Below are 27,500 nucleotides of genomic sequence, written 5' to 3' on the forward strand. Positions count from 1 at the left end.
TTGCCTGTCACTGACGTAATATCCGCGTTATCCCTGGTTTCCGCTCGTACTGCCATAGTAACCATGGTGACAGACGTGGACAACAGCGTAATGTTTAGCGGCACGCTCACTCCGTTGTTGTTTCGTTCAAACATTATAGATCATGGCAAGCAGACTTTGGGACAAAAGGAGAACTGAACCGAGGATCAATATCGGCGTGGCGTTTTCGAGATGCCGAGAGCTTCACGTCCGCGAAAAACATCGACTTGACGAGACGTCGCTCTTGCTTGTACTTTATTAGACAGGAGAGCAAATGTACATAAAACTAATCAATGTTATATAGCTCAACATGATGAAATGTTAGAATATGATCTGAATGTTATTCTAATGTTGATCTAGCTTTACTGCTAGTCTCATATAGCCAACAAACTAACACACAGAATAACATTATAACTTTCAACACACTCAAATGCAGTTTAGTTTAGTGTGATAGTGTAGAGTGAGTGACACAGCGCTGCTTTACCTCACAAGTTTCACTCGTCTAATAAACTGACCTGTGTGAGTATTAATCAGTGATGGGAATAACTTTACTAACGGCATTACTTTTTCCAGTAACGAGTAATCTAATTGATTACTCCTCATCTTAATAACGGCGTTACCGTTACTGCCAAAAAATGCGGTGCGTTACTATAACTGATGAAGCTGTTTTTTTTTTTTTCATCAGACCAACTAGATCTCTGAGCGAGAGGCAAATACTTTTTTTTACTGTTCTTCCTTGGTTAGTGGGCAGAGCACGAGACAAGCGCATAAATGCTGACGATTGGCTGAGGTAGAGTAAAATTTCATTGTAAGCCAATCAGAGGTAGAGTTGGGCGGGTGTTCGAAAGCACGCATAGTAGTGATCGGCATTCGGCTCTTTTGACTCAGATCACTGAAAAGAGCCGGCTCTTTTGGCTCACAAACGGCTCTTTAAATGACTTTGACTATAATATTTCAATTTTTATTACATAATTATTTAATTTCTATAGGCTAAATTTGTAAAAATAGAGTCGGCTCTTCAGATATGCGAGCCAGCTCCCGACGTTCACCTAAAAGAACCGGCTCTTAGAGTCGGCTCATTCGTGAATTGCGAACGACCCATCAAAAGCTCATTCGCGAACGAGTCGATCCATCATCACTAACGCTCATACGCGAACGAATCATCACTAACGCTCATGAATTGCGAACAACCCATCATAACGCATAGTCGGACAGGACAGGACACACAAGGAACAACACAAGCCAGTCAGTCAACGAGAGACAGGTATGGCGACGAGCCCAAATAATCCAAGTAGTTCCCCACAGCAACATTTTTTATTTTTTTTAGATGTGTGTACAATGTTTCATGTTTCTGTTAATAATGTATTGTATTAAGTGTCCATTTCATTATAATATTCAGATTTATCATAAATAATTGAACATGCATATGTATTTTAAGTTCCGTTAAAGAGGGGTAGAGGTGGGGTCACATTTGAGCATTTAAAATTTAACTTTACTTGAAAGTAACGCTATAGTTACTTTCTTAAGTAACTAGTTACTTTTAAAATTTGTAACTGAGTAACGAATTTAGTTACTTTTTGGAAGAAGTAACTAGTAACTGTAACTAATTACTTTTTTAAAGTAACTTGCCCAACACTGCTTGTGGGAAGTTCGGTAGAATAAAATGTCCTTATTCCTTTATATCCGCGGGACTCGTGTGTGACGCTGATATCTGTCTCTCATTAGCAATCACGCCCTTCATACCACAGTCATGATAAAAACATCAATGTATTCACTCATCCATAAACATTATTAGATCCATCGACTTGACGACAAGTTCCATAATTCCGCTTATGCGTCATGAAGCTACGCCTTTGTTATTGTAAAAGGGTAAGCGACCCCTAGCGGCGAAAATAATTACATATTGTAGCTTTAACAAAGATGAATAAATACTGTAACAAATGTATTTCTCATTGTTAGTTAATTCATTAATTAATGTTAACAAATGAAGCCTTATTGTAAAGTGTTACCAAAGATTCTAATTTCCTTCTTACTTTTACCATTGTATACTTCTAGTGTACTGGACAGTGGACAAAATGCAGTGCACTTGTGTTGCATTGCTTACAAAGCCAGAATCCTGACAGCAGAAAGTCTGCCGGCAGGAAGGAAGAGAAAGATGAAGGATGTTTTAGATTGAGTGTTTTCTTTGTGTGGGTCGTGCTGAGACGACTGACCCTGGTCCATATCTGAGCCACGGAGCACAGACGGCATTCCTGGATCTCACACACACACACACACACACACACACACACACACACACACGAAGTCGAACGGAACTAAGAAGGACACTGAAACCAGGATAGTCACAGTCCAGCAACTGCAACAGAAAGGCCTTTTCAGTCCTTCCAAAACACACATGTATTAGACATAGTCTCATGTTCCTATGCCATTACAAACCTATATAATCCACAACTCTGGTAGTTCAAATAGATGCATCCTTTTTAAAATGTGTTTTTAAGTCATTCATTAAAATAAGTACCCTATTTATTGCCCTAATAAACTAAAAATATAGTGAATGATGTAACTTGCTCTACCTCAAACATGACTGTTTTTCTCCTTCTGACGTAATTAAAGACATGTTGGCACTGGCAGGGATGAATATTAATATTATACAATAATATCATAGCCAACTTTGCATCAGATCCTAATGAGTAAAAATCAAGCAAGGTTTCACTTAGTAATGTTGCTTTATTAAGATAAATGCATTTATGAACGCCATTTTATGTTGTCTGTTAAATTAAATCTCAATTAAAAAGCAACTACAATTACACTAATCACAGCGATTCAAAAGTTAGAAAGGCACTAGGCAGCAATATTTGTTTTATGTTTTTGAAAGAAGTCCCTTCTGCTTATCGAGGCTGCATTTATTTGGGCATAAATATTATAAAAAATTTAAATAATTGTTTTCTATGTGAATATATTGTAAATGCATCATTCCTCCAGTCTTCAGTGTCACATGATCCTTCAGAAATCAGCATAATATGATTATTAGATTAGATGCTCAAAAAACATGTTTAAAAAAGTTTTTGTTGCTTTATATTTTTGTGCAAACCATGATACATTTTATTCACGATCCATTGACATAGAAAGTTCAAAAGAACAAGATTTATTCGTAATATAATTTTTTTTGTAACATTATAAATGTATTTACTGTCACTTTTGCTCAATTTAATGCATCCATGCTGAATAAAAGCATTCATCTCTTTTTAAAAGAGTGTGTGTGTGAGTGTGTGTGTGTGTGTGTGTGTGTGTGTTACCTGAAGTCATTTGTGATGTTGTCATACGTTGTCGGGTCATTGAGTCGATCAACCAGTGTGTCCGATGCCTTCTTCACCAACAGGGGGCAGTCTGGGTTCTCCGCCGCCAGCGATCGCCACACCACCTCTAAATATTCTGCAAACACAGAAGAAAATAAAACAACATCCATTACTCAACAAAAATCTGTGTTCGATTTGACTTATGTAGATATAAAACAGCTTCACAAACAATCTTTTCAACCACACAGTAACATTATCTCGGTGTTACATTATCACGGAAGAACTGAGATAGAAGTTTATAGTTGGGATATAAACACTGATGCATATACGTAGTAGCGATCAAACAGAGTAAATCAGCTTTTGAAAGTAACTTGGCGCTTCAAATTACGATTCTAGCGATTACGTCGTTACGCCAGTAGGTGGCGACAAGTGCCTGTTAAAAACTGTATTTGTCATTGAATCATTCATTCAAGAGATTCGTTCAAAAACGCTGAAACAAGTGAAGTCTTTATTATGAGTGAGTCATTGAATCATTCACTCAACCCATTTTTTTAAACATTTTAAATAGACTGCAACAATGAACATTTTGTGAGAATCTCTGGTAAATGACATGGTATTTTGTTTAGATGTCTGTTCCGAATCTTAATCATATCATATATTGATTATTGAAGCTGCTGCTTTTATACAGTCATTTGGTTTGAAACATTATTATTATTTTTAGACTAAAGGCCCGTTCACAGCAAGAACGATCACAATAGCGATAACAATATTAGCGTCACACCAGCGGCCGCTGTTTATTCTGCAGTTTTATCGTCTGCCGCTTTAAATGCGCAAACTCTTTAAAGCAGGATGGATTCTGATTGGCTGTCAATGTTTTTATCGTTCATCAGCTGGATTTTTTTTTTAAAGTGATTCCAACAATATTGCTTCTCAGTGGCGTAAAAACGGATAAAAACGTTGACAGCCAATCAGAATCCATCCTGCTTTAAAGAGTTTGTGCATTTAAAGCGGCAGACGATAAAACTGCAGAATAAACAGAACGATATCGTTTGACGTTAAAGGTGAACTATGCAGGTTTTTTACCTTAACTGAACAGCTTCGGAGTCATTGGAATGGTTATATTACTTTTTCGGGTTGAATGGTGGTTGCCTGTGAGCGGAAAAACACCCTTGCAAATTTGGGCCGGCGGGCCGCAGCGTCAGGAAGTATCGCGTGATATCAGGTCTCGTGATGTAACGAATTGCTATACGGCAAAAAAATCTGCTTAAATTCTGTCATTATTGCGCTCCCTCACGCTGTTCGAACCCGAATGAAGATGACGTTTTAAAGGAGTGGTAAAGTATGATTTCACTTTTCTAACTTTAGTTAGTGTGTAATGTTGCTGTTTGAGCATAAACAACATCTGCAAAGTTACAACGCTCAAAGTTCAAAGCAAAGGGAGATATTTGTTTTTAAGGGTTAGTGACATCACCAACCCTAAAATGTACATAAGCCCCGCCCCCTGAACACGCAGTCTATGTTGAGAAGAGGAAGAGTTGCTGTATAAGAGACATTTGTGAGTCAGCTCAAACTTTAGCATCCATCTTTTCGCATGCAATAGAAAGTCACTCTGTGTGCATCTCACAACAGTTCCTATATGAGCGATTTATAGATTATCATGACAGAATATGCTAATTGAAGATAGTTAACTCCACATCAGCAACATAAATTCATCAACTAACCATTCAGAGACGTCCTGTTGCTTCTACATGTCGTCACTTCTTCTTGAGTCTCTCCATCTTTGTCTGACTCCGTTTTAACATTAAAGGCAGAACAGTTTCTGTCATTTTAGTGTGTGTGCGTGAGGTAATCGCAGCTGCTAACACACACACACACCAGCTCTTGAAACCCCGCCCTCTGCAGCAGCTCATTTGCATTTAAAGGGACAGACACAAAACGGTGCGTTTTTGCAAACCCCCAAAAAGTGACAACTTTAACATGCTATATAAAAATATCTGTGGGGTATTTTGTGCAAAAACTTCACACACACACTCTGGGGGCATCAGACATTTATTTTACTTCTTTGTGAAAATGGCATTTTACCACCCCTTTAAAAAATTAATATTTTATATTCCGCATACACATAAACTGCTTTAAAGAATGTCTCGTCTGCTTTAATGTCGTTGATCTACTAGCCTCTGGTATCTGAGAGTCGCCAACGAGTTTTTCGACAGTGTTGTCAAATATCTACTCCGAAGCTGTAGGGGGAGCTCTATAGAGAAACCTGCGAGCAAAAAGCGAGAATAGAAATTCCCGAAACTGCATAGTTATACTATTACATTGTTATAGTGATTGTTCTTGGTATGAACGGGCCTTTAATCTAAAAGTAATAATGTTGCAAACCAAACGGCTGTATGAAAGCAGCAGCTCCAATATGAAGTTATTGCATGTTTGAAAGATATTTAGAATTTACTTTGAGGTATTTAGATGAGTAGATATGCATGAGATCTCAATCCATTATCCCCTTCTCTCCCATCTCAGAGTGATAAATGAGAGCAGTCCCGATGAAACGGCCGTCAGCATCATCATGCATGTGCAAACTGAGGAGATCCCGCATTGTCTGAGGCAACAGACTGAGCAAAAAAAGCACACGCTCTCCAACTGAACAACGAGAGATGAGATGATGAGACGAGAGGACGCAATACGAGAGGCTGTTGTTCTAGCGCTGGAATGATCTAAGAGCCGCTTACAATGAAAAGCTCTGTGAAAGTGTTCAGAGCGACATTACTATCCTGAGGAGCGATGATGCCACACGAGAGCCGAAGCGCCACCGCAGCACAGACCACAATCATGGAGTTTAACAGACATGGAGTCATCCGCCGTCATCAAAACACACAGACGGAGAAGGTTTGGCATTCTCCTTACGAGCAAAACACAAGTATCTGGTCTCTTCGCACTCGAGACACATAATTAACCCTCGATTTATATTTAATGTTAATGTCTGAGCGGAGGCGTTGCTTTAAATATGACCCAACAGACATAATAAACACACTCTCAGTGTGTGTGTGTGTGTGTGTGTGTGTGGGTGGGTCAGGGAAAGGTCTCTGTTCAAAGTTTTTCCGATGTCGTGGTGACACACAGCTGTTCGCAGGGATGGAGGGAAGAGGCGGGGAACGGAGGGAAAAAGTTAATAAGACAAGAAAAGCAGACTGAAAACAAGACCAAAAGAAATGATAGAGACAAGATTTTTTTTTACAAACTAAACTAAATTTATAATATTGATCTTTTTGGAAAGAAATTTAAAGTTTTATTCAGCAAGGATGCATCGAATTGATCAAAAGTGACAGTTGAGACATTTATAAATGTTCAAATAAATGATGTTCTATTCAACATTCTATTTAGAACCCTGCGAAACTTGATCACGGATTCCCCAGAAATATGAAGCAGCACGACTGTTTTCAACATTAATAATAATAATCAAATCATCATAAAGCAGCAAATCATCATATTATACTGATTTCTGAAGGATCATGTGACACTGAAGACTGGAGTAATGATGCTGAAAATTCAGCTTTGATCAATGGAATAAATTACAATTTAAAATATATTTCAATAGAAAACAGTTATTTTAAATTAATAATATTTCAGAATATTACTGAGAAAATTATAAAATGGACCCATTTGCCATTTCAATTGCAGAACTTGATTCATTTCTGAGTAAAACCAGGACATTGAACAAGAAACGTTGTAGAGTGGGAATTTAGACATTGTTATCTCAATTTTGTCTATCAAGAATCAACTGAGAGAAAAAAAAAAAGCATCTCTACATGAGAGATGGTTGGAAAGCCAAAAGGAAAATTGTTTCAGGAAGCGGAGCAAGATATAAAACAAAGTTCTTTCTTAGCACTAAGTGCACTAATAAAACATGCACAATGAGACCAGGATCGACTGCTTCATCCTCAGTGCTCACCTGGGAAGTTGACCGCGGCGTGTACGGGTGCGCTGGTCGCCACAGAAGCGTGGACCAGGTGCGGGTACTTCAGACGGAACCAGGCAGCAAGGGATCCTGGGTAGGAGCCCCCAAATGCAACCCACTTGCTATCGGCCAGGCCTCGTGTTGCTGCAGTGACCGAGCGGAAGTGAGCGAGATCGGCCAGAGCCTGACGACTACTGAGGAAACGCAGATTCACCGCGCTCAGATCCCTGACAACACAACACAACAACTATTAGATAGATAGATAGATAGATAGATAGATAGATAGATAGATAGATAGATAGATAGATAGATAGATAGATAGATAGATAGATAGATAGAGATAGATAGATAGAGATAGATAGATAGATAGATAGATAGATAGATAGATAGATAGATAGATAGATAGATAGATAGATAGATAGATAGATAGATAGATAGATAGATAGATAGATAGATAGATAGATATGTGAAAAGAACAGCAGTGTGTTACTGTAGTGCCATCTAGTGTTCATCATAACCCAGTGTTGTTGTCCCACTCACTCGGTCGGGTGACTCTTCCCGTAGAAGCGGTGCTCCAGTAATAAACACAAGGCTCCCAGCTTCTGTGCGTAAAGCATCCAGGATCCGTACTGCATCCAGGCGGGACTAGCCGGACCTTCCCCCCCGATCATCAGGAACACCGGACCACCGGCTCTATAGAAACTCTCATTCACAAAGTATCTCTGCAGGAGGAAAAGGTTTGGTTTAGTTTAAGCTTCATTAGAACCTTTAGTGTCATATGGACTGTCAAAATCAGTGCTTTTGCACATGCACACGCACAAACACACACACACACACACACTCTCTTTCTCACACACTCTCCATAGACGTAAAATACCTTAAAAATACCACAGTCTGCAAGGGTTTTTGAAGCTAATGTTTCCATGGTTAGGGCAATGGCTTCAGATGTCATGCTAATGTTGTTTGACTTTTTGACTTTTGAATTTCGTACCAAAGGCATTTTTATGCCACATGTTGCTTAATGTGTGTTAATTATTATGCATCCAGAATACCAGTCAAAATTTACACACTTTGATTTACACCGTTGTCAGCTGTAGTTAGTTATTGGCCACACACACACACGCACACATAATCCATAGACGTAAATGTTTGTATACTGTACAAACTGTATATTCTTTCCCCTTACACTAACCCGACCCCTAAACCTAACCATCACACACACACACACACACACACACACACACACACACACACACGGGTGTAAACCTACCCATTACACAAAACTTTCTGCATTTTTACATTTTCAAACAAACATAATTTAGTAATACGTTTATTAATCCATTTTCCTGGCCACAATGTAGATGATTTCAGGTTTTACTATTCTTGTGGGGACATTTGGTGTAAATGTAATATAAACCTGCACACACACACACACACACACACACACACACACACAGGTCACAAGTTTGGAATCATTATGATTTTTGATTGTCTCTGAAAGGAGTCTCTTCTGCTCACCAAGGCTTCATTTATTTGATAAAAAATACAGTAAAAACTGTAATATAGTGAAATATTTTTACAATTTAAAATAACTCTTTTCTATTTTAATATATGCTAAAGTATAATTTATTCCTGTGATCAAAGCTGAATTTTCAGCATAATTACTCCAGTCTTCAGTGTCACATGATCCTTCAGAAATCAGTATAATATGATGATTTGATGCTCAAGAAACATTTCTGATTATTATTAATGTTGAAAATAGTTCTTATTTTTGTGAAAAGTTTGGGGTAAATAAGCTTTTAATAAAAAAATAAAAAATATATATATTCAGGAAGTATTAAATGTATCAAAAGTAACAGTAAAAACATTATAACATTACAAAAGATTTCAAATAAAGCTTTTTTTTTTTCTTCCCTATACATCAAAGAGTCCTGAAAGAAAATGCACAAACGATTTCCACACAAATAAAGCAGCTGAACTGTTTTCAACATAATCAGAAATGTTTATTAAGCACAAAATCAGCATATTTGAATGATTGCTGAAGGATACCATATAAAAAGTGCATTTAAATGTCATGGTGCATGCATGCATTTATCACTCGCATCAGTGTGTTTCAGTCTCATGCACTAAACATCAGTCGTTACCTGTTTCCAGACTCGAGGATCTGCGCCGTTGAAGTGATCCAGTCTCTGAGTGAACCACTGCTCGTGCACACCAGACTTCGCGTGCAGCAGAGCTTCATTTCTGCGCGAGCTTCTGTGGTGAGCGGCGCACGGGGCGAGGAAAACACACGCCAAAACTATCACTACAGCAGCTGGATATTTCTCTAAACTACAGCCTAAAGCCATTTTGATGTGGAACTGATCCTCTGTCATGTGATTATGTGTTTATAATCATGTGATATGTCATCTCTTCCCCACTACGGTGAAGGCGGAGCTCATGAATATTAAGTAGTTCCACGTTATCCTTCCAATAGCGAGGTCCTTGCTCATGAATATTAATTTTTAAAGGCTGACGTTATGTTGTTGCCTTCCAATGGCAAAGCTCGTACAATTAATATGTAGACTTAAGCCTTCGTCGTAGTAACTCAATTATCTTATCCATATATTTCAAAATAAAAGATTGCCTCAATTGCCTTAATTTTTTAAAAAAAAAATTAAAACTATTTTCGCGTTAGATATATGGTAATGCAAAGAATATGTATGCCTGAAGAGAAATTACGCGAAATACGGCGGAATTAGCAACAGTCTGTAGCTGACTACCGTAAATACTGTAATATGGCGTTTCTTCAAGTTAGTTTACTTAAAGGGATAGTTCACTAAAAAAAGGGGTTATTCCAAACCTGTATGAATTTAATTCTTCTTCTGAAGATAAAAGAAGATATTTTGAAGAATGTTGGTAACCAAAGAGTTGCTGGGCCCCATTGACTTCCATAGTAGGCTATTGTTTTTCTTCTTCCTGTGGAGCTCATGCTTGAGATAAAAATATCATGGTAGTTATCTCTTATAAACAAAACATTAAATTCTGCATAATTTCTAACGAAAATGTACTTTCGTAAAACAAGAGCATAATTTTACATAATTTTGTAAAATTATGTATATGTTAAAATATTAGGTACTTTTCATAAATTCCATGGTACACTTTGGTATATCATGATTTTTTTTTATGCATCAGAAGGACAAATGTGTGTGTGTGTGTGTGTGCGTGGGTGCGTGCGTGTGTGTGTGTGTGTGTGTGTGTGTGTGTACTTGTGCTCTTGTTTATGTGATTTATGAGAACACAAATTTGTATAATGACATGTGTAATTACATTACATTTCATGAGTCCTCATAAATAGCTTAAAAAACATTTTAAGCAGTGTGTGTGTGTGTGTGTGTGTGTGTGTGTGTGTGTGTGTGTGTGTGTGTGTGTGTGTGTGTGTGTGTGTGTGTGTGTGTGTGTGTGTGTGTGTGTGTGAGAGAGAGAGAGAGAGAGAGATATGTAGGGGTGTAACCAACACAACATTTAATAAGAAGCACCTCATGGTGAAGCACGTCCTTTCACAGAATATTTTCAGGCTCTATTTTGTGCAACATTTATGGAAAGGACCATGCAACCAACTTAATGGTTATTTATTGTGTTTTAAGTTGCATCAGTGTTGCATGATAATCTATTCCAGTCCATCTATTGACCACAGGGTCCGACTGGTCAAACTTCAACATGTTTGTGCAAGATGTGTAACATGATCATCACCTGGTTTTGCATCTGCAAGCAACACTTACATTTTCACCAGAAAAATAGCAAATTTAGTTCCTTCAATACTTAATTTATATGCTTAATTTAGATCGTTAAGGCCTTAAAAGTAATCAGGTCTCATCAGGTCATTCGTCTACCAAGTGTGTTTTGCTGTCTAGAGGTCAGAGACAGCAGTAGATCTCAGTCAAAGATAAAATGCCAAGACTGCACAACTATTGCATTAAAAATAGGTCAACAGTGTTGCTTCCTGTGATGTATCATAAAATGCATATAAATACCAAAGCTATAGTTTTATAATGCATATAATGCAATGCAATACAATAATTATTGACAAATAAACCTTCCTCAAAAGCCTGATGATCATGATTGAGACTCATGATATAAAATGATGTCTGGCATAATCATGTAAACCTATAGTTGCTGTTCATCTTGAAAAATTTACAATATCAAAGTTGTTTACTTCATAAATATCAGTAAACATGTGGATAATTCTGTATCAAATATGATACAGCAGGCTTTATTATAGTTCATAAACCTGTGACCTCACAGTGTCATTTGCATATTAAACACATAATATCCTCTGATCGGCCAGTCACGGATGTTCATTGCACTCATTGGTTTATTTGCAGACCAGCTGATGAGGACATGGTTCTGTTTACATCTGACATGATGATATTATCAGTCCCGGAGACTCAGGAATGATCACTCAGATTCATGTTTACCACTTTAATCTTCTAAACTGTAGTTTGCATAGATCTAAAAGATGTTTCAGTTATTTTCATTCATATTTTTATCAGTTAAATGTGTTACCTCGGGGGTTATGTTCATGCATTTCAATGACAGATTGCACATTCACAGATTGCTCAGAGATTTTACAGTCACCACCATCAAACAATGACAACACACCACATAAGACTTACAAAACAAAAGGAAAAACACATAAAAAAACATTCACAAGACTTCCTCCTTTGCACATAATGAAATCTGCACTAAACCCTGTTCTTGTGTTTCACGTCACATGTCTGTACTTCTCTATAAGTCATTTTGAAACTATAAGGAAACGCTTCTCATGTTACTGTTGCTTCAGGGTGAATACCTTTTTGTTCCTCATTTGCAATTCATTTTGGATTAAAACGTCTACTAAATGAATAAATGTAGTGTTTCCTGATGACAACAGGGCTGTTTTAATGAAACCACAGCATAGTCTGTGTGTAATATTTATGGCATCTAAATTCACCTGTCAAAAAATTATAATTATTTACCATTGAATATTTCGGTCACATGCATAATCAAGTTAAAGAAGAAAATATATTTTTGCACCAATTTTGTACTTTAAATTCTGTATTAATTTGCTTTATGCCAGTAGTTATGACAGTAGACATTTATAATGTTACAAAATATTTCTATTTCACATAAATGCTGTTCTTTCAAACTTTCTATATTTAGAAAATATAGATAAAAAAATGATCATATGGTATCATATCAACAAATCAGAATGATTTCTGAAGGATCATGTGACTGAAGAGTTATGCTACTTTAACATATATTCAAGAAAATTGTTATTAAAAATTGTTATATTTCACTGTTTTACTGTATTTCTGATCAAAATGCAGCCTTGGTGAGCAGCGAGATTTTTTTTTAAACATTTAGAAAATCTTACTGCCACCAAACGTCTGAATAGTGTTTTTGAATTTGAGATGAAAAATGATCTTGCCGTGTCTTCTTGTTTGTCGACAGGCTTTGTGAGAATCATCCTCCGTCTCTATTCTCTGGTGTACTGGCTCATCGAGTTCTTTGCATCAGTCTCTATAGGCTATACAATACAGATCTGACCTTTTACATTTCAGTTCTTTATACAGCAGTGTTTGTTGAAGGAAGGGCTGTATGGATGAAGGGTCCAAAATGAACTTTTTGCCACACCTGCATGCCAATGGTGGCTAAAATTAGAATATTTACTGTCCATAAATTCTAACCAGCCATGAAAGTGTGATTTTATTACGGTTAATTCAAATATTTTCCTTCAGAAGAAGACAATATAAGCTTGTTAGCTCATTTAGTTGTTTTCCCAGTAACTAAAATGTCAGTGCTTTCCCAGCCAACACAAATATGTTCTAAAAAAGTTGTATTAACATTACCATTAAGATAAAACTTTATTTCTGAATGGAATGTTCCCTGAACGTTCCAAAGTCAGTTCTTCAAATGTTTTAAAACGGTTTTTCATGGTTATTCGAACGTTAAGGGAACATTCTATTTGATCATTGTTCAAGCATTATGGGAACGTTACTTTCGAATGTTTTTGAACATTTAAAAAAATAGCCTAGACGAACATCCAACTAAAAAGTTTCAGAAAAATAACGTTCCATGAAAGAATGTTTTAGAGTCTTGAGAACATTATTAAAGGCAAGATGCTTTACGTTACTAATGTTTATTCATAACTTTGAGAGAACATTGCCAGAACATTAAAGTTCTGAGAATGTTCCATGTTAGTGCTTCATAATTGTTATACGCGTTTTTCTAGATAAATGTATTTTCCACTGTGGTAAAGGATGTCGTTGATCTTGACAGATGTGTTCTCTCTGACAGTTCGTGTGTGTTTGTTATGAGTGCGCGTGAGCATTGCTTCAGGTGAGGGAGGAGCTGGTTAAAGGTGAAGTGAGGAAGACCTGCTTTATAAACGCACTTTACCACTACACACCGACGACTCGCTGACATTGTTGACATCAGGGATAACTCGAATTGCGTATTTCTCCTTTCAGGCACACACACTCGCTCCCTAACTCATTAGCATTAGATCGAGGAGGTTAAAAAGTCGCGCGCGATGAGCCGAGCCCCGAGGCAGGAGTTTTTGACGCAGTCCAGTATGTCCATAACGAAGAAACAGTCGAGCACAGACTCGTCCGACTCGAACCCCTGGGACAGTTTGGGCAGCCCGACTCTTCTGTGGTCTCCCAGCTCCGGGATTCCAATGCAGGACGGCCTGTACATGGACGTGAGGTTCCCGGTGCAGAACATGCCGATTCAGACCGACGTGGTTTGGAAACGACCAAAGGTGAGGCGAAGTTCCAGCACACACACACACCTCCTCCTGAGAGCCACTGTGAAGATGAGTTGACATACACTCAGGGTTCGAAATGAGGGGGGTCTGGGGGGGTCCTGGACCCTCCATAAGTCATTAGGGACCCCCCATAATAATTTATTTTTGGATTTTGGGGGGTCCCCGACAAGTATATTTTAACATTAAAAATGATTGTGAAAATTATAGGTCTTCAGTGACGTTTTATATTTATAACAGTAATTAATTTATTTTCCAGCGTGAGGCAGCAATCAGGGCAGTTATTAGCGTCACAGACGAGACGCGAAGATGCGTGTCCATCTTTTTTTTTACAGTCACAGATTGTTGTTGTGGTGCTCACGCTGCTGAACGCGGCAAAAGAGTGAAATCCAGAATGAAAATCCTGTAAGTGCTTTGATTATGTTTATATCTCTGTAATTGCTTATAGTAAACTATTAGGAGTTCGAGTTGCATTAACTAGATACCCAGTGTAATGATGATTAGAAGAGTAGGCTACGTTTGTTTATTGCTAGCTGTAACTATGTGTATTAGGGGTGGAGCCGAACCCGAATACATACGGTAGCTATTCGGAAAGGCACAAATAACGTGTTTTTTACAAATACTTATTTCGAACAAATACTTAAAAAAAAATTTGTATTCGGGAATAGGAAAAACTTTATATCAAAAAGCTGCGTTTCCTCATGAGACCGCAGTGCACGCCCGGATGAGTGAGTGAGTGACGGACACAGGCTGCACCACGGCTCGGCTGAGCGAAAAAACACTTAACTCCATCACTATTTTTGTTGAATAGATTTTTGTACCTTAACTGGGTTCCTGAGGCAGTTTATAACTTTCGAGAAGCGGAGTTTGATCGGGAGATTATTCCATTACGCTGCATTATTGACGTCTGCAGTCGGGTGCTCTCATGCTCGCTCGGTTTACGTAACGTCAGCTGTTTAGCGCGGTAATTTAGACAATAGGCTGTTGACAGAGTAACGTTAACGTTCGGTTAAAAATGCTTGTGTAGTTGTGTCGAATTGTTTCTGAAAAACAGTTTCTGGTCTCATTGACTTCCATAGTAGGAAAAAAAAATACTATGGAAGTCAATGGGACCAGTTAACTGTTTGGTTACTGACGTTCTTCTAAATATCTTCCTTTCTGTTCAGCAGAAGAAAGAAATTCATACAGGTTTAAACCCACATGAGGGTTAGTATATGATGACAGAATTTTCATTTTAAAGTATAATATTAAATTTTATTTTTCTTCATTTTAATTTTGAGAACTAGTTAAGACAAATAAATAAAATGTGCCTGGACATGTTGATTTTGAATAATGTGGTTACTATTGGATTATTGTCATGTTAGAATATTTTACGTTTTTTTTTTTTTTTACGTGTCCCTAAATATTTTAGATCAGGTTATGGATTGACTACTTTGAAACAAAGTAAACCTTCTAATGTAGGTACAGTCTTTTCAGACATCATTATTTTTCAATCCAGCGGCCAGTTGTTTCACAAATTACATTTAATGTAACATAAGGGATGAGCAATGCCATTTGTATTTGATCAAACCCCTTGAAGGTGCATGGTGCTGCCATAATGAGTACACCTGGTGGATTTAGAGTTAACTTCCTTGCTCAAGGACAGAATGACCTGTTATTCACTTTGTCATGTCAGGGATTTGGATTTATTTAAGGTGCTGTAACTTTGTTGCTCCAGAGTTAGAGGTTTACCTGTTAGATTATAGCCACTTCTCCAGACACCACTACAATACTGGGCCTAGCCCAAACCATGAAAAACATCCCAAAACCATTATCCCACCTTCATCATTGGTCCATATAATTTTGCCTGCAGTAGTGAAGCAAGGTATTCTTCAGAATTTTTTATAATTTAATAATTCAATTTTAGGGGACCCCCCAAGAGTCCTAAGTCATTTCGAACCCTGCATACACTCTTAGAAGAAAAGGTTCTATATAGAACCTTAAAAGGTTCTATAGGCGCTTCGTATTTGGAACCCCTAAAATGTTCTTAGAAAAAAAGGGTTCATTGGGGTTCTATATAGAACCATAGGGTTCTTTACTCAACTCCAAAGAACCTTTTATGCTAAAAAGGTTCTATAATGACAAGAAAGAACCCTTTCTTGGGTTCTGTATAGAACATTTTAGGGGTTCCAAATACGAAGCGCCTATAGAACCTTTTAAGGTTCTATATAGAACCTTTTCTTCTAAGAGTGTATAATCTACATATAGAGTCAAAACATGCTTACAAGCATTCTGAACTCTTCTCTGATATCTGCTGTTTGGGGGTTTGGGCAATATAGTATTTGGACGTAGGCTACTGCTTTCTTATAAAGTTATCCCTCTCAGCAGAAAATATTCTACAGGTGATACTCGGAAAATTAGAATATTGTGGAAAAGAATATTTATTTCAGTAATTCAACTTAAAAGGTGAAACTAATATATTATATAGGCTCATTACATGCAAAGTGAGATATTTCAAGGCTTTATTTGTTATATGAATAAATGTTATATGAATAAATGAACTTTTGCACCATATTCAAATTTTTCGAGTTTCACATGTATGTAGAATTCTATATTATTCTATATTAAAAGGTTCTGTCAGGCGCTTTATATTAGAAGGGATTCCTGTCATGACATTATTTTATGTATTTACTTTTAATGAAGTAATAAATATATATTTTTTTTTAATTAAGCAGTTCATAAACATACTTTACACTCTTTTAGAAAAAAAGGACAAAAGCTGTCACTGGGGCAGTACCTTTTTTAAAAGGTAAACTCTTGTTCCTATACCAATATGTACCCTTTAGGCAAAAGAGTGTACCTTTTGAAAAGATACGCCACAGTGACAGCTTTTGTACCTTTTTTTTCTGAGAGTGTAACACAAGAAAAGATTGAAATAACCTGTTAAACATGGTGCAACATTTTAAGACATTTCTCCTTATAAAGAACCTTTTTGGCATAAAGGGTTCTTTTAAATTGAGTTAAGGGATCTATAAGATCTATACAGAACCCCATTGAAACTTTTTTTCAGTATGCGCTAAATAAAAAAGTATTTGGTCACTTAAGTCACACTTATCTGAATGTGATTGCATTAGAAACAAACTATATAAGCAAGTGCCATCATTTTAAAGACAGACAGATATAATGCAATGAATCAGACATTATGTGACATTTGTGTCCATTATTTATTTCTCAGACCGTGCATAACTTTACACTGTAAAAAATTCTAACCTCCCCAACTCAAAAAATTCTAGTGACTGGTCACATCTAAAGTTTTCAATTGAACATTGAAATTCTGCAAATTTAATTTTACACTTGGGTCAATTGAAAAATTGAGATGTGACCAGTCACTAGAATTTTTTGAGTTGGGGAGGTTAGATATTTTTTACAGTATAATGCAACATTATTTTGATGCAAAAACATCTAACGGCATTTAGCATTTGCTTTGTTGGGTCTCTTGTGATGTCTAGATGCCTCAAGTAACATGAAAATCACAGGAGAGTTTAATCAGGGTTTGAGCTAAAGGGCAAGCCTTCCAAGCCTTCTGTAAAGTAAAGTAAAGTAAAGTAAAGTAAAGTAAAGTAAAGTAAACTAAAGTAAACTAAAGTAAACTAAAGTACAGTAGTCATTTAGCAGACACTTTAAGTTCCTCTAGCGAAGTATCCTGATCGAAGGAGCGATGCTAATGGTTTTTAGGGGGGTTTAAAATCTTTAACATCTTTAATTACGTCAAACTACTGCATATAAAAGCAAGAAACTGAGGAGTTGTTTCATTGAAATGTCAGGGACTTGAGTGTGTTTGAGTGAAGATCTGTCCAGGCTTGTGTCTGGTGAGCAGCTGCCACACACACACACACACACACACACACACACACACACACACACACACACACACACACACACACACACACACACACACACACACACACACACACACACACACACACACACACACACACACACACACTGCCCAAAGGAAGAAACAGTTTAGAAATTGAATGTTTGAAATGATCTTCCTCAACTGTAATATCTCTATTGCTGCTCTTCATTTGACCTTCGGTTCAGCAAAGAATCTTCTCATAAAGATCCTTTCTCTTGTGTATGTTCTTCGGATCGGTGTATTGGCTTTATTCACAATAAAGTCCTACAAGTTAATACTAACATTAAGAAACAATGCGCAACACATTTGTTGACGTTCGTTAATAAAAATACAGTTCATTATTAGCTCATGTTCGCTTATGTTCATTAAATAATACTAACAGATACAACTTTTGATTTTAATAATGTATTTGTATGTTGAAATTTCCATTGTTAGTTCATATTCACTCATGCAAACTGTGTTACAATAAAAAAATAAAAAAATCTAAAAAGGTTAAAAAATGTCATCAGCTTGTAAAACCCCTTTGTTATTTTTAAGAATATTGTTGGTGTTTTCTGGAAGAAATTAATGTTTATTATGTCCTCACACTTTTTAGACTTAAAGTCTTAGTTCACCTAAAAATTACAGTTTTTTTCGATTGCTAAACGACAGTGAGCACAACTGGAGCTACATGTGCAAAACTCTAACTACAGTCTGCACTACCAACAGTCACCTGAGCTAAACAGTTCACATCACCTGCAAAACGCACTCCAAGCAACACAACTCTTAACACATGGCTCAAAACAGGCTCAGTGCAGCCAAACACTATACACAACCCTCACTGAGATAACACACACTGTCACTCAGAACACACTGAGAGTAAAAACACTAGCATCAAACACCAATACAGAAAATACAAAGTTTTCATCTTTACAGTTTGAACAATTTCAGTGACTTCATACAAAGTAATATTTTCTTCAAAGAAAAGAGTGACATTCTTTCACATGATTTATTTACAGTACATTTTTAGAACATAACAATTCTTTAAGGTAAATGAAAATTAGCAGTTTGCTTCACAATAGTCTGTAGTAATTTACAGAATTACAGTAATGAGGAAAAAAAGGTAGAAACTAAAAGTACATGTAATTCAAACAAATAATTGAGGGGCTAATCCTGCGTCTCTCTAGCATCAGGCCACAGGTTTTCATCAACATCACATCAAATATTCTCTCTTGCCATGCACCTGGGGAAGAACCTTCTGGAGTGCCTTATCCATCCCTGGTAGTTCTCTGGACTCGTGTCCTCACATCCGGCACGCATGGCTTCCAAAAGAGACATTTGGTCATGTGGGTGGTGGTGACCAAACACTTTACACCTCCAGGCAGAGAAAAACTCCTCTATTGGGTTGAGGAAGGGTGAATATGCAGGCAGGTACAAAACCATAAATCTGCGACAATAGCATTTTCCTGCGCATCTGAAAATATGTTTCCTCTTCCTCCTGTTGGGGCCAGCCTTTGGGTTATGTTGTATATTACAGTATATACAGTAAAACTATATTTTACAGTCAAACTTACTGTAATATATATCTGTGTAAATATTCTATAATTGCAAAACAAAATAAATTCCTGTAATGTTCTCATTTACTGTAAGGATGTAAATCTCACCTGTTTCAGCTGAAGTTGCCATCAGCAGTGTTTGAAAGGCACAAGGCTGAAATCTGTTCTGTTTTGAATGTGTGGTTCACAGTTTTGACACCAGTGTGTTAGCATTTGAACAAAGTGCTGTAAATCCACAGTGTTGTGCAGGTTGTGGTTAAAGTCATGGGATAAGTGTGTAGAGTTTTGAAAACTGTGTTCAAGCAATGAAAAACGAACTAGAGTTTGGTCCACATGAACTGCTGCTGTGCAGACTGTAGTTAGAGTTTTGCACATGTAGCTCCAGTTGTGCTCACTGTCGTTTAGCAATCGAAAAAAACTGTAAGATTATTTCATAATTTAATCACCTGCTTGTCATTCCAACCCCCCCCCCCATCCCCCCCTTCAAAGCATCATCAAATATCATAACCGTTATCAGTTTTACTCATGCATTATATTCATATATTCTTCTTATGATGCATAGCTTTATGTGAGGAACAGACTCATATTTAAGTTGATTTTAACTTGAAATTGTTCACAGCTGCACGGTTTAAATATGCATATATATTTTTTGGAGTGACATGAGTACAATAACATAATTCTGTCATTTTAGTCAAGTCAAGTCATCTTCATTTATATAGCGCTTTTAACAATGTAGATTATTTCAAAGCAGCTACAGAGATAAACGGATAATTTAAGGTAACAGAGATTGTTTTGGCTTTATAGCGGTTCTTGAATAATGTTATTTTCCAGCTAAAGTTAGTTTTGATTGATTCACTTCTTTCGCAACGATCATTAGTTATTAAATTAGAGACACCGCAGTTATGTCAAACTAAGACGACACCGTTCTCTCTACACAGACTTTAAACGTGAACCTGTGAGAAACGCTGATGGCGCTCACGTGCGCATCAAGAATTAATTATATAGTTATGCGCAAATGAATATGCAAATGAGCCCCGCCTCCACTCACTCACTCAGCTCAGAGATCCACTGGTTGACGGCCACACGTTGATCTGATTGGTTACAAGGTTTGTGACGTCAGAAACACCAGCGATTTCAAACCGTGTTTTTGAGACTGTCTTTGGTTCACTGCAGTTTTAAGGAGTCGACAGATATATACATATTTAAACTCTGTGCAACCAGTCAATATCCTTTGATCCTGAAATGATCTTTTGTGTTTTCTCCTCTCTTCTCCAGGAGATGTGTCCGTTCCCCCAGTTTGTTGTGGACGGAGCCACACGCATGGACGTCTGCCAGGGAGTTCTGAGTGAGATCTTAATCCTCAACTATTTAAACGATAAGAATTGGTATTGAGAATAATACAGGTGCTGCAGGTTTTTGCAGGTTCTCGTGTAACACACACTGTTAGTGCTTCATAAAAACAACATGTTATGGCACCAAAAAGCTTTAGTGTTTAGCAAATAGCTGTGATCTTCTCATCTGGGCTTTTCTGATGATCATAGAAAGCTAAATAATACAGTGAAACACTTCCTATATCTTTTGTTGTTAAAGTCCCCCTGTAGTCAATCATTTTATCCATTAAAACTCATCTTTGATCACCAAAATGACATATTTAAATGTTTATTCCTTGAAAAAAAATGATTCATGCCTTAAAATATCTTGAATGTAATTCGACACCCTTGCCTCATTTAGTATGCGCGGTTCTATGAATATGCAAATGAGCCCCGCCTCCTCCACTCACTCAGCTCAGAGATCCACTGGTTGACGATCACACGTTGATCTGATTGGTTACAAGGTAGTGTGTGACGTCAGAAACACCAGCGATTTCACACCGTGTTTTTGAGACTGTCTTTGGTTCACTGCAGTTTTAAGGAGAAAATACTCAGTAATCCTGTCGACTTATGAATTTACACATGGTTTGTCTTATTAAAAACACCACATAGACATATAAACAACATTAAAAGCTTGATTTTCACCACAGGGGGAATTTAATATATATATAATATGTTCAATGACAGATATTTAGTAAATTTCCTACCGTAAATATATAAAACATGTATTTTTGTGAGTGAATGCAGCACAATCGTGAACATAAATGCACAACTTTAAAGGAGATTTTCTCAATGTTTTTTTTTTTTTTTTTTGCACCCTCAGATTCCAGATTTTCTAATAGTTGTATCTCGGCCAAACATTGTCCTATTCTAACAAACCATACATCAATGGAAAGCTTATTTATTCAATTTTCAGATTATGTATAAATCTCAATGTAAAAAAAAATTACCCATGTGACTGTTTTGTGGTCCAGGGTCACATATGATATAGAGAGAATGTGGAGATGGGAGGAAAAAACAGTTCAATTTTATTCAGAGGCCCAAACTGAGCATAATACGCAGTTTGCTGCAGATGCTGATATTTATATGGACAAAAAGTAAGATGAAATTCTGATGCTTGTAATGTAAATCAATCAGATCTTCATAACAGTATAACAACTACTGACTACTGACATAAAATACATATATATTTCAGTCGTCACTCAATATCTGCCAACAATATTTTAGTAAGATTATATTTAAATGCTTAGTTTTCAAAAGTTGCTTCAGCCCAGTAAGTGTCCATCTTGAAATATTACTAACAGTATAAAAGTTCATACGTTTACTTTATAAAAATCAGTAAAGATTTCACAGCAAAAACGATCCGAACCACCTTCATAAGCTGAAGATGAACATTTTTACAATTACGGGTGAAACTTGAAATATTAGTATATGGTGCAAAAGTTCATTTATTTCACTAATTCAACTAAAAGGTGAAACTAATATATTATATAGACTCATTACATGCAAAGTGAGATATTTTAAGCCTTTATTTGTTATAATTTTGATGATTATGGCTTACAGATTATGAAAACCCTAAATTATAATGTTGTGAAAAGGTTTTCATAAGCTGTAAACCATAATCATCAAAATTATAACAAATAAAGGCTTAAAATATCTCACTTTGCATGTAATGAGCCTATATAATATATTAGTTTCACCTTTTAAGTTGAATTAGTGAAATAAATTAACTTTTGCACCATATACTAATTTTTCGAGTTTCACCCGTACACTAAAAGGGCTTTTACTTCTAAAAATCAGATTGTGTACAAAGTTTAGATCGTTTTTATCTAAATGTGGGTATTAAATATATCAGTTTGATATAGTTAAAATCTAAACAAGAAAAAAAAAGTGGGATTTATTGGCTGCTGAGAGTGTTATTGTATTCTAGTTATTATTTTTTGTTAATAATCAGTTTAAATGTTTGATTTTTATGATTCTTTTTGTTCACTTTAGCATGATTAACAATTTCGGTTCTGTGCTGTCACCACACGTCCACATGTCCTAAGGATAAACTAGTGTAGTAAAGTAAACTTCTTTTACCACATACCATTAAAATGATAATTAAAAAGCAAATTAGAGCTAAAACATGTTTTAACATCTCTCTCTCTCTCTCTCTCTCTCTCTCTCTCTCTCTCTCTCTCTCTCTCTCTCTCTCTCTCTTTCTCTCTCTCACACACACACACACACACACACACACACACACACACACACACACACACACACACACTCTCTCTCTCTCACACTTACTTGCACATACACTCAAACTCGCACTCACACAAACTCTCTCTCTCTCTCTCTGTTTGTATTTGTCAAAATGTTGAAATCACGTTTAAGAATAGATTTTAATTACTACAGTTTGATGAACGATCTCGGAAAATTTTCCAATATTTGGTGTCACAAAGATGTACTCTGCTCTGTTGTAGAGAATAATATAACTTTTAAGAGTGTGTTGATGTAATGTGATTTTATCTGATTGAGTGTTGTTGTTTTGTTTTTTTTTTGCAACTGTTTTAATAAAGTACTTGTAAAATCTCTCTCTCTCTTTCTCTTTCTCTCTCTCTCTCTCTCTCTCTCTCTCTCTCTCTCTCTCTCTCTCTCTCTCTCTCTCTCTCTCTCTCTCTCTCTCTCTCTCTCTCTCTCTCTCAGGTGATTGCTGGTTCTTGTCTGCCGTGGCGTCTCTCTCTCTCTACCCTTCACTTCTGGACCGCGTCGTTCCCTCTGGCCAAGGTTTTCAGAAGGGCTACAACGGCTGCTTCTATTTTCAGGTTGGTGGCGTGTGTTACTGCACTGAATAAAGCGGTTATAGTGGATCTAATGGTGTCTCTCCGTCTGTCTGTAGTTCTGGCAGTACGGGGAGTGGACTCGGGTGCGAGTCGATGACCGCTTGCCCACACGTGACGGTCAGCTGATCTATCTTCATTCCTCAAGCAGAGATGAATTCTGGAGCGCTCTGCTGGAGAAGGCTTATGCCAAGTAAAAGTGCCTTAAAGTCCCCCTGTTGTTAATCATTTTAACCCTTAAAACTCATCTTTGATCACTGAAACGACATATTTAAACGTTTTTTCTTAAAAAAAAAAAAATCTTCATGCCTTATAATAGCTTGAATGTAACTCGGCACGCTTGCCTCATTTAGTATACGCTCTTCTATGAATATGCAAATGAGCCCCGCCTCCACTCACTCACTCAGAGATCCACTGGTTGATGATCACACATTGATCTGATTGGTTACAAGGTAGTTTATGACGTCAGAAACACCTTTTAAGTTGAATTACGGAAATAAATGAACTTTTGCTCGATAATCAAATTTTTTGAGTTTCACCTGTATGTATGTATATATTTATTTTAAGGCAAAATTGACATAATCTGCAAGCTAGTGTTTTCTTTTAAATGAAAAGTAATAAAGCAGAAAGCTTATTGCGATAATTACATGGGAGGTGCGCTACAAATTTTGTAGTTTTAGTCCTTTTTACATATTTTAGTGATGGGAGAAATGAAGCTTTTCGAAACATCGCATTATTTTAACCAATCGCGTTGGGCAATGATTCACAGTTTCGAGGCGCTTGAAACGGTACGCGCTGGCGACCCCTGCTGGTCAGTACGGTGTAAATGCAGCGAAAACTCAAACATGCATAACAACATCTTTTTCAAATCAATTTCAAATATTTGCTTGAAAGTTTAATCTGTTAAATGCAGACAATTTACTCTTTCCCGCCATTTATAAGACAATCTAATATATTATATAGACTCATTACATGCAAAGTGAGATATTTCAAGCCTTTATTTGTTATAATTTTGATGATTATGGTTTACAGCTTAACAAATAAAGGCTTGAAATATCTCACTTTGCATGTAATGAGTCTATATAATATATTAGTTTCACCTTTTAAGTTGAATTACTGAAATAAATGAACTTTTGCACAATATTCAAAATTTTCACCTGTAATAAAATACAGTTTTGACTCTCTTTAATGTGTCGTGACAAATCGCTGTAGAGCTTCAGTTCCAGCGGCATGTGAACCGATCAAATCCTCCTCTCTACTACTAGTTATAGCACCAAATATACTGAGTATATATACACTCTCAAAAATGATGGGTTGTTTTAACCCAATGTTGGGTCAAATATGGACAAACCCAAACTTTGGATCAAAAATGCAATTTAAAAATTTAACCGAATGGCTGGGTTTGTCCATATTTGACCCAACATTGGGTTAAAACAACCCATCATTTTTTTAGTGTGTAGGCCATGGCTAGAAAGACGTTTGCTTGTTTTACATTTTCAGGATTCTTTGATGAATAGAACAGCATTTATTTAAAAAAGAAATCTTTTGTATTCCGCATGCACATAAACTGCTTTTGTCTGCTGCTCTCGTGTTGTTGATCTGTTTCTCAGGATGAAGGGAGGCTATAACGCTCTGAACATGGGCTTCCCTCACGAGGCGATGGTGGACATGACCGGTGGGATTACGGAGGTTTTCATGGTGGCGTCTCTCCCTCGGGCGCTGGGGTCGTTTCTGTCTTCCCTGCTGCAGAAAGGAGCTCTGATCAACTGTGCTAACTCACAGGTTAGCACTCTCTTCACGTGCCTTTATAAAAAATACATGTATTTAACGTCACTTCTGATGCATTTAATGCATCCGTGGTGAATTCGCCTTTGGCTAAGCCACGCCCTAGAATGTAGATTGACCAATCACAGCGCAGCCAAGAACGAGCTCCCACAGAAGTCCGACACTTTTTCACAGCGCTCCATTGACTTTAACACAGGCGTCTCATATTTATGGTCTCGGCAGGCTATTACCGTCGTAGTTTTATAAAAAATATGGTTAAACGTTGTGCCTGGGGCATTTGTAACACAGATACGCGTTTCCCAGAGAGGTTGGAGGGGGGTGTCCGTTTTTTTCCCTTCCCAAAACCGAAGTCAAATCCTGACAAGTGTCGTCTTTGGATTAAACTGTGTGGACGTCCTCAGTCAGCGAAACCCCTCAAGATCAACAAGCTCACTTTTGTGTTTTAACCTTACTGTGAAGTTATACTAGTTAGACAGTTTTAGGTTATGATTTCGGTTCTCTACCCTAATTGTTGATACGCTAGCACACGCTGCTAATACAACTTTATACACTCGCGTAGTCCGTTTGCTTTGTAATAACGATTATAGAAGTGAATAGAGACCAGCTTTGCATGTGTTGCTCTTTGATATTGTTAGTCCCAGCCTCCGTCTCGATTAGGATATGCGGTGGTTCATTTTTTGACTGTGACCGTTATGCTTTTGCCTCTATTTTGCTTGTTGTTGCTTGCGTTTCTCCGGTATGTCTTGAATATAGCCTTCGAACGCATGCAGCCCTTTTTGCCTACTTCTGTCGGACACTTTATTTGCTGCTTTATAAAAGTTTGATAAAATTTCATCAGGAAGAGCCGTCACAGCATAAGCCATGTTGATACAGAGCCCAGATGAAGTTGTCGGAGGTGGCAACAGTAACTAAAGGGGGCGGGGCTTAGCCAAAGGTGAATAGTAGTACTAATTTCTTTAAAAAAAAATCTTGTCTCAAACTTTTGAATAGTTGTGTACAAAAAAAAAAAAAAAAAAAAAAAAAGAACAGACCAGATCCTTTATTTAGCTTCTCTGCTAGAATGTATCTAGGCGACTTCCCCATATTAAATGACTGATTCATACACCTTAAGTTACTTCGGGTTTCCTGCTTAAGGGCTGATTATTTACAGCTTTCTAATCAAAACTTGCAGGTTCGAACCTGCAACCTGTCAATCAGCAGCCCAGATTTTTAACCACCAGAACACAGCATTGCATAATCTTATAAATTCATAACAACGATGCTCAAAGTACACAGTAGAGCGAGCAAATGCCGGTTTGCCGTGTCGGCTTCTATGCGTGTCGTCTTCTTTCTTTGTTGTGTTCTTGGTAAAAGGATCTCTCTTGAGCTCCAGGAAAGGGTTTTTCTCTGACAGCTGTTGTCTTGTGAAGGTAATCTAGTGTCGTGTCTCTTTGTCTTTGTGCAGGGACCTCTTGAGAAGAGCAATGAGTTTGGGATTTTGTTCAGACATGCCTATTCTGTGACAGGCCTGGAGACGGTGAGGGGGATATGCTTACCTTGACACACACACACACACACACACACACACTCTCTCTCTCTCTCTCTCTCTCTCTCTCTCTCTCTCTCTCTCTCTCTCTCTCTCTCTCTCTCTCTCTCTCTCTCATATCAGTGTTTTTTAACACTCAGAGTTCCACCAGAGGGCGCCATCAGCTTATTAAAGTACTACACAAATTTAAATATGGTGCAAAAGTTCATTTATTTCAGTAATTCAACTTAAAAGGTGGAACTAATATAAATAAATAACTAAATAAATCTTTCAAGTGTACTCTTCCTTTTAGCGAACATTCCATTTTGCAAACATAATTGGAACGTTGCTTTTAAATGTTCTCCGAACATTCCGAAGTAGTTACATTTAAAAATGAACAATGTATAAATAATGTTTTTGTGCTGACGTTTCGAGAAAATTATTAAAGACCAGGTAATGTTAATCGAACGTTCTATTAACGTTACTGGAATAATGTTTGTTCATAACTTTGAGAGAACCTTGACAGAACA

General features: G+C 37.1%; 2 protein-coding genes across 4 annotated transcripts in view; one reads left to right on the forward strand and one right to left on the reverse strand.

Moving 5' to 3' along the window:
• prss59 (serine protease 59, putative) overlaps positions 1–9,746 on the reverse strand; it is a 20,929-nt gene extending 11,183 nt beyond the window's left edge. Inside the window, exons 1-4 of the mRNA XM_079609576.1 lie at positions 9,414–9,746; positions 7,810–7,991; positions 7,264–7,496; positions 3,315–3,450 (exon numbers count right to left, since the gene is read on the reverse strand). Coding sequence (XP_079465702.1) covers positions 3,315–3,450; positions 7,264–7,496; positions 7,810–7,991; positions 9,414–9,644 — 782 coding nt within the window. The 5' untranslated portion in view covers positions 9,645–9,746. The remainder of the gene's footprint in view (positions 1–3,314; positions 3,451–7,263; positions 7,497–7,809; positions 7,992–9,413) is intronic.
• A 3,844-nt stretch (positions 9,747–13,590) lies between these two features.
• The window catches only part of LOC306997951 (calpain-9), a 29,548-nt gene continuing 15,638 nt past the window's right edge, over positions 13,591–27,500 (forward strand). Inside the window, exons 1-7 of one of the 3 annotated variants that reach the window (XM_079611600.1) lie at positions 13,591–13,651; positions 13,761–14,053; positions 20,765–20,834; positions 23,548–23,666; positions 23,741–23,874; positions 25,292–25,463; positions 26,911–26,982. In XM_079611600.1, coding sequence (XP_079467726.1) covers positions 13,823–14,053; positions 20,765–20,834; positions 23,548–23,666; positions 23,741–23,874; positions 25,292–25,463; positions 26,911–26,982 — 798 coding nt within the window. In that variant the 5' untranslated portion in view covers positions 13,591–13,651; positions 13,761–13,822. Of the gene's footprint in view, positions 14,054–14,315; positions 14,462–20,764; positions 20,835–23,547; positions 23,667–23,740; positions 23,875–25,291; positions 25,464–26,910; positions 26,983–27,500 lie in introns of those variants that run through there. The other 2 variants (XM_079611599.1, XM_079611601.1) reach the window with 2 other exon arrangements.

This window comes from Phoxinus phoxinus, assembly GCF_949152265.1.
Source record: "Phoxinus phoxinus genome assembly, chromosome: 4".
Taxonomy (NCBI): Eukaryota; Metazoa; Chordata; class Actinopteri; order Cypriniformes; family Leuciscidae; genus Phoxinus; species Phoxinus phoxinus.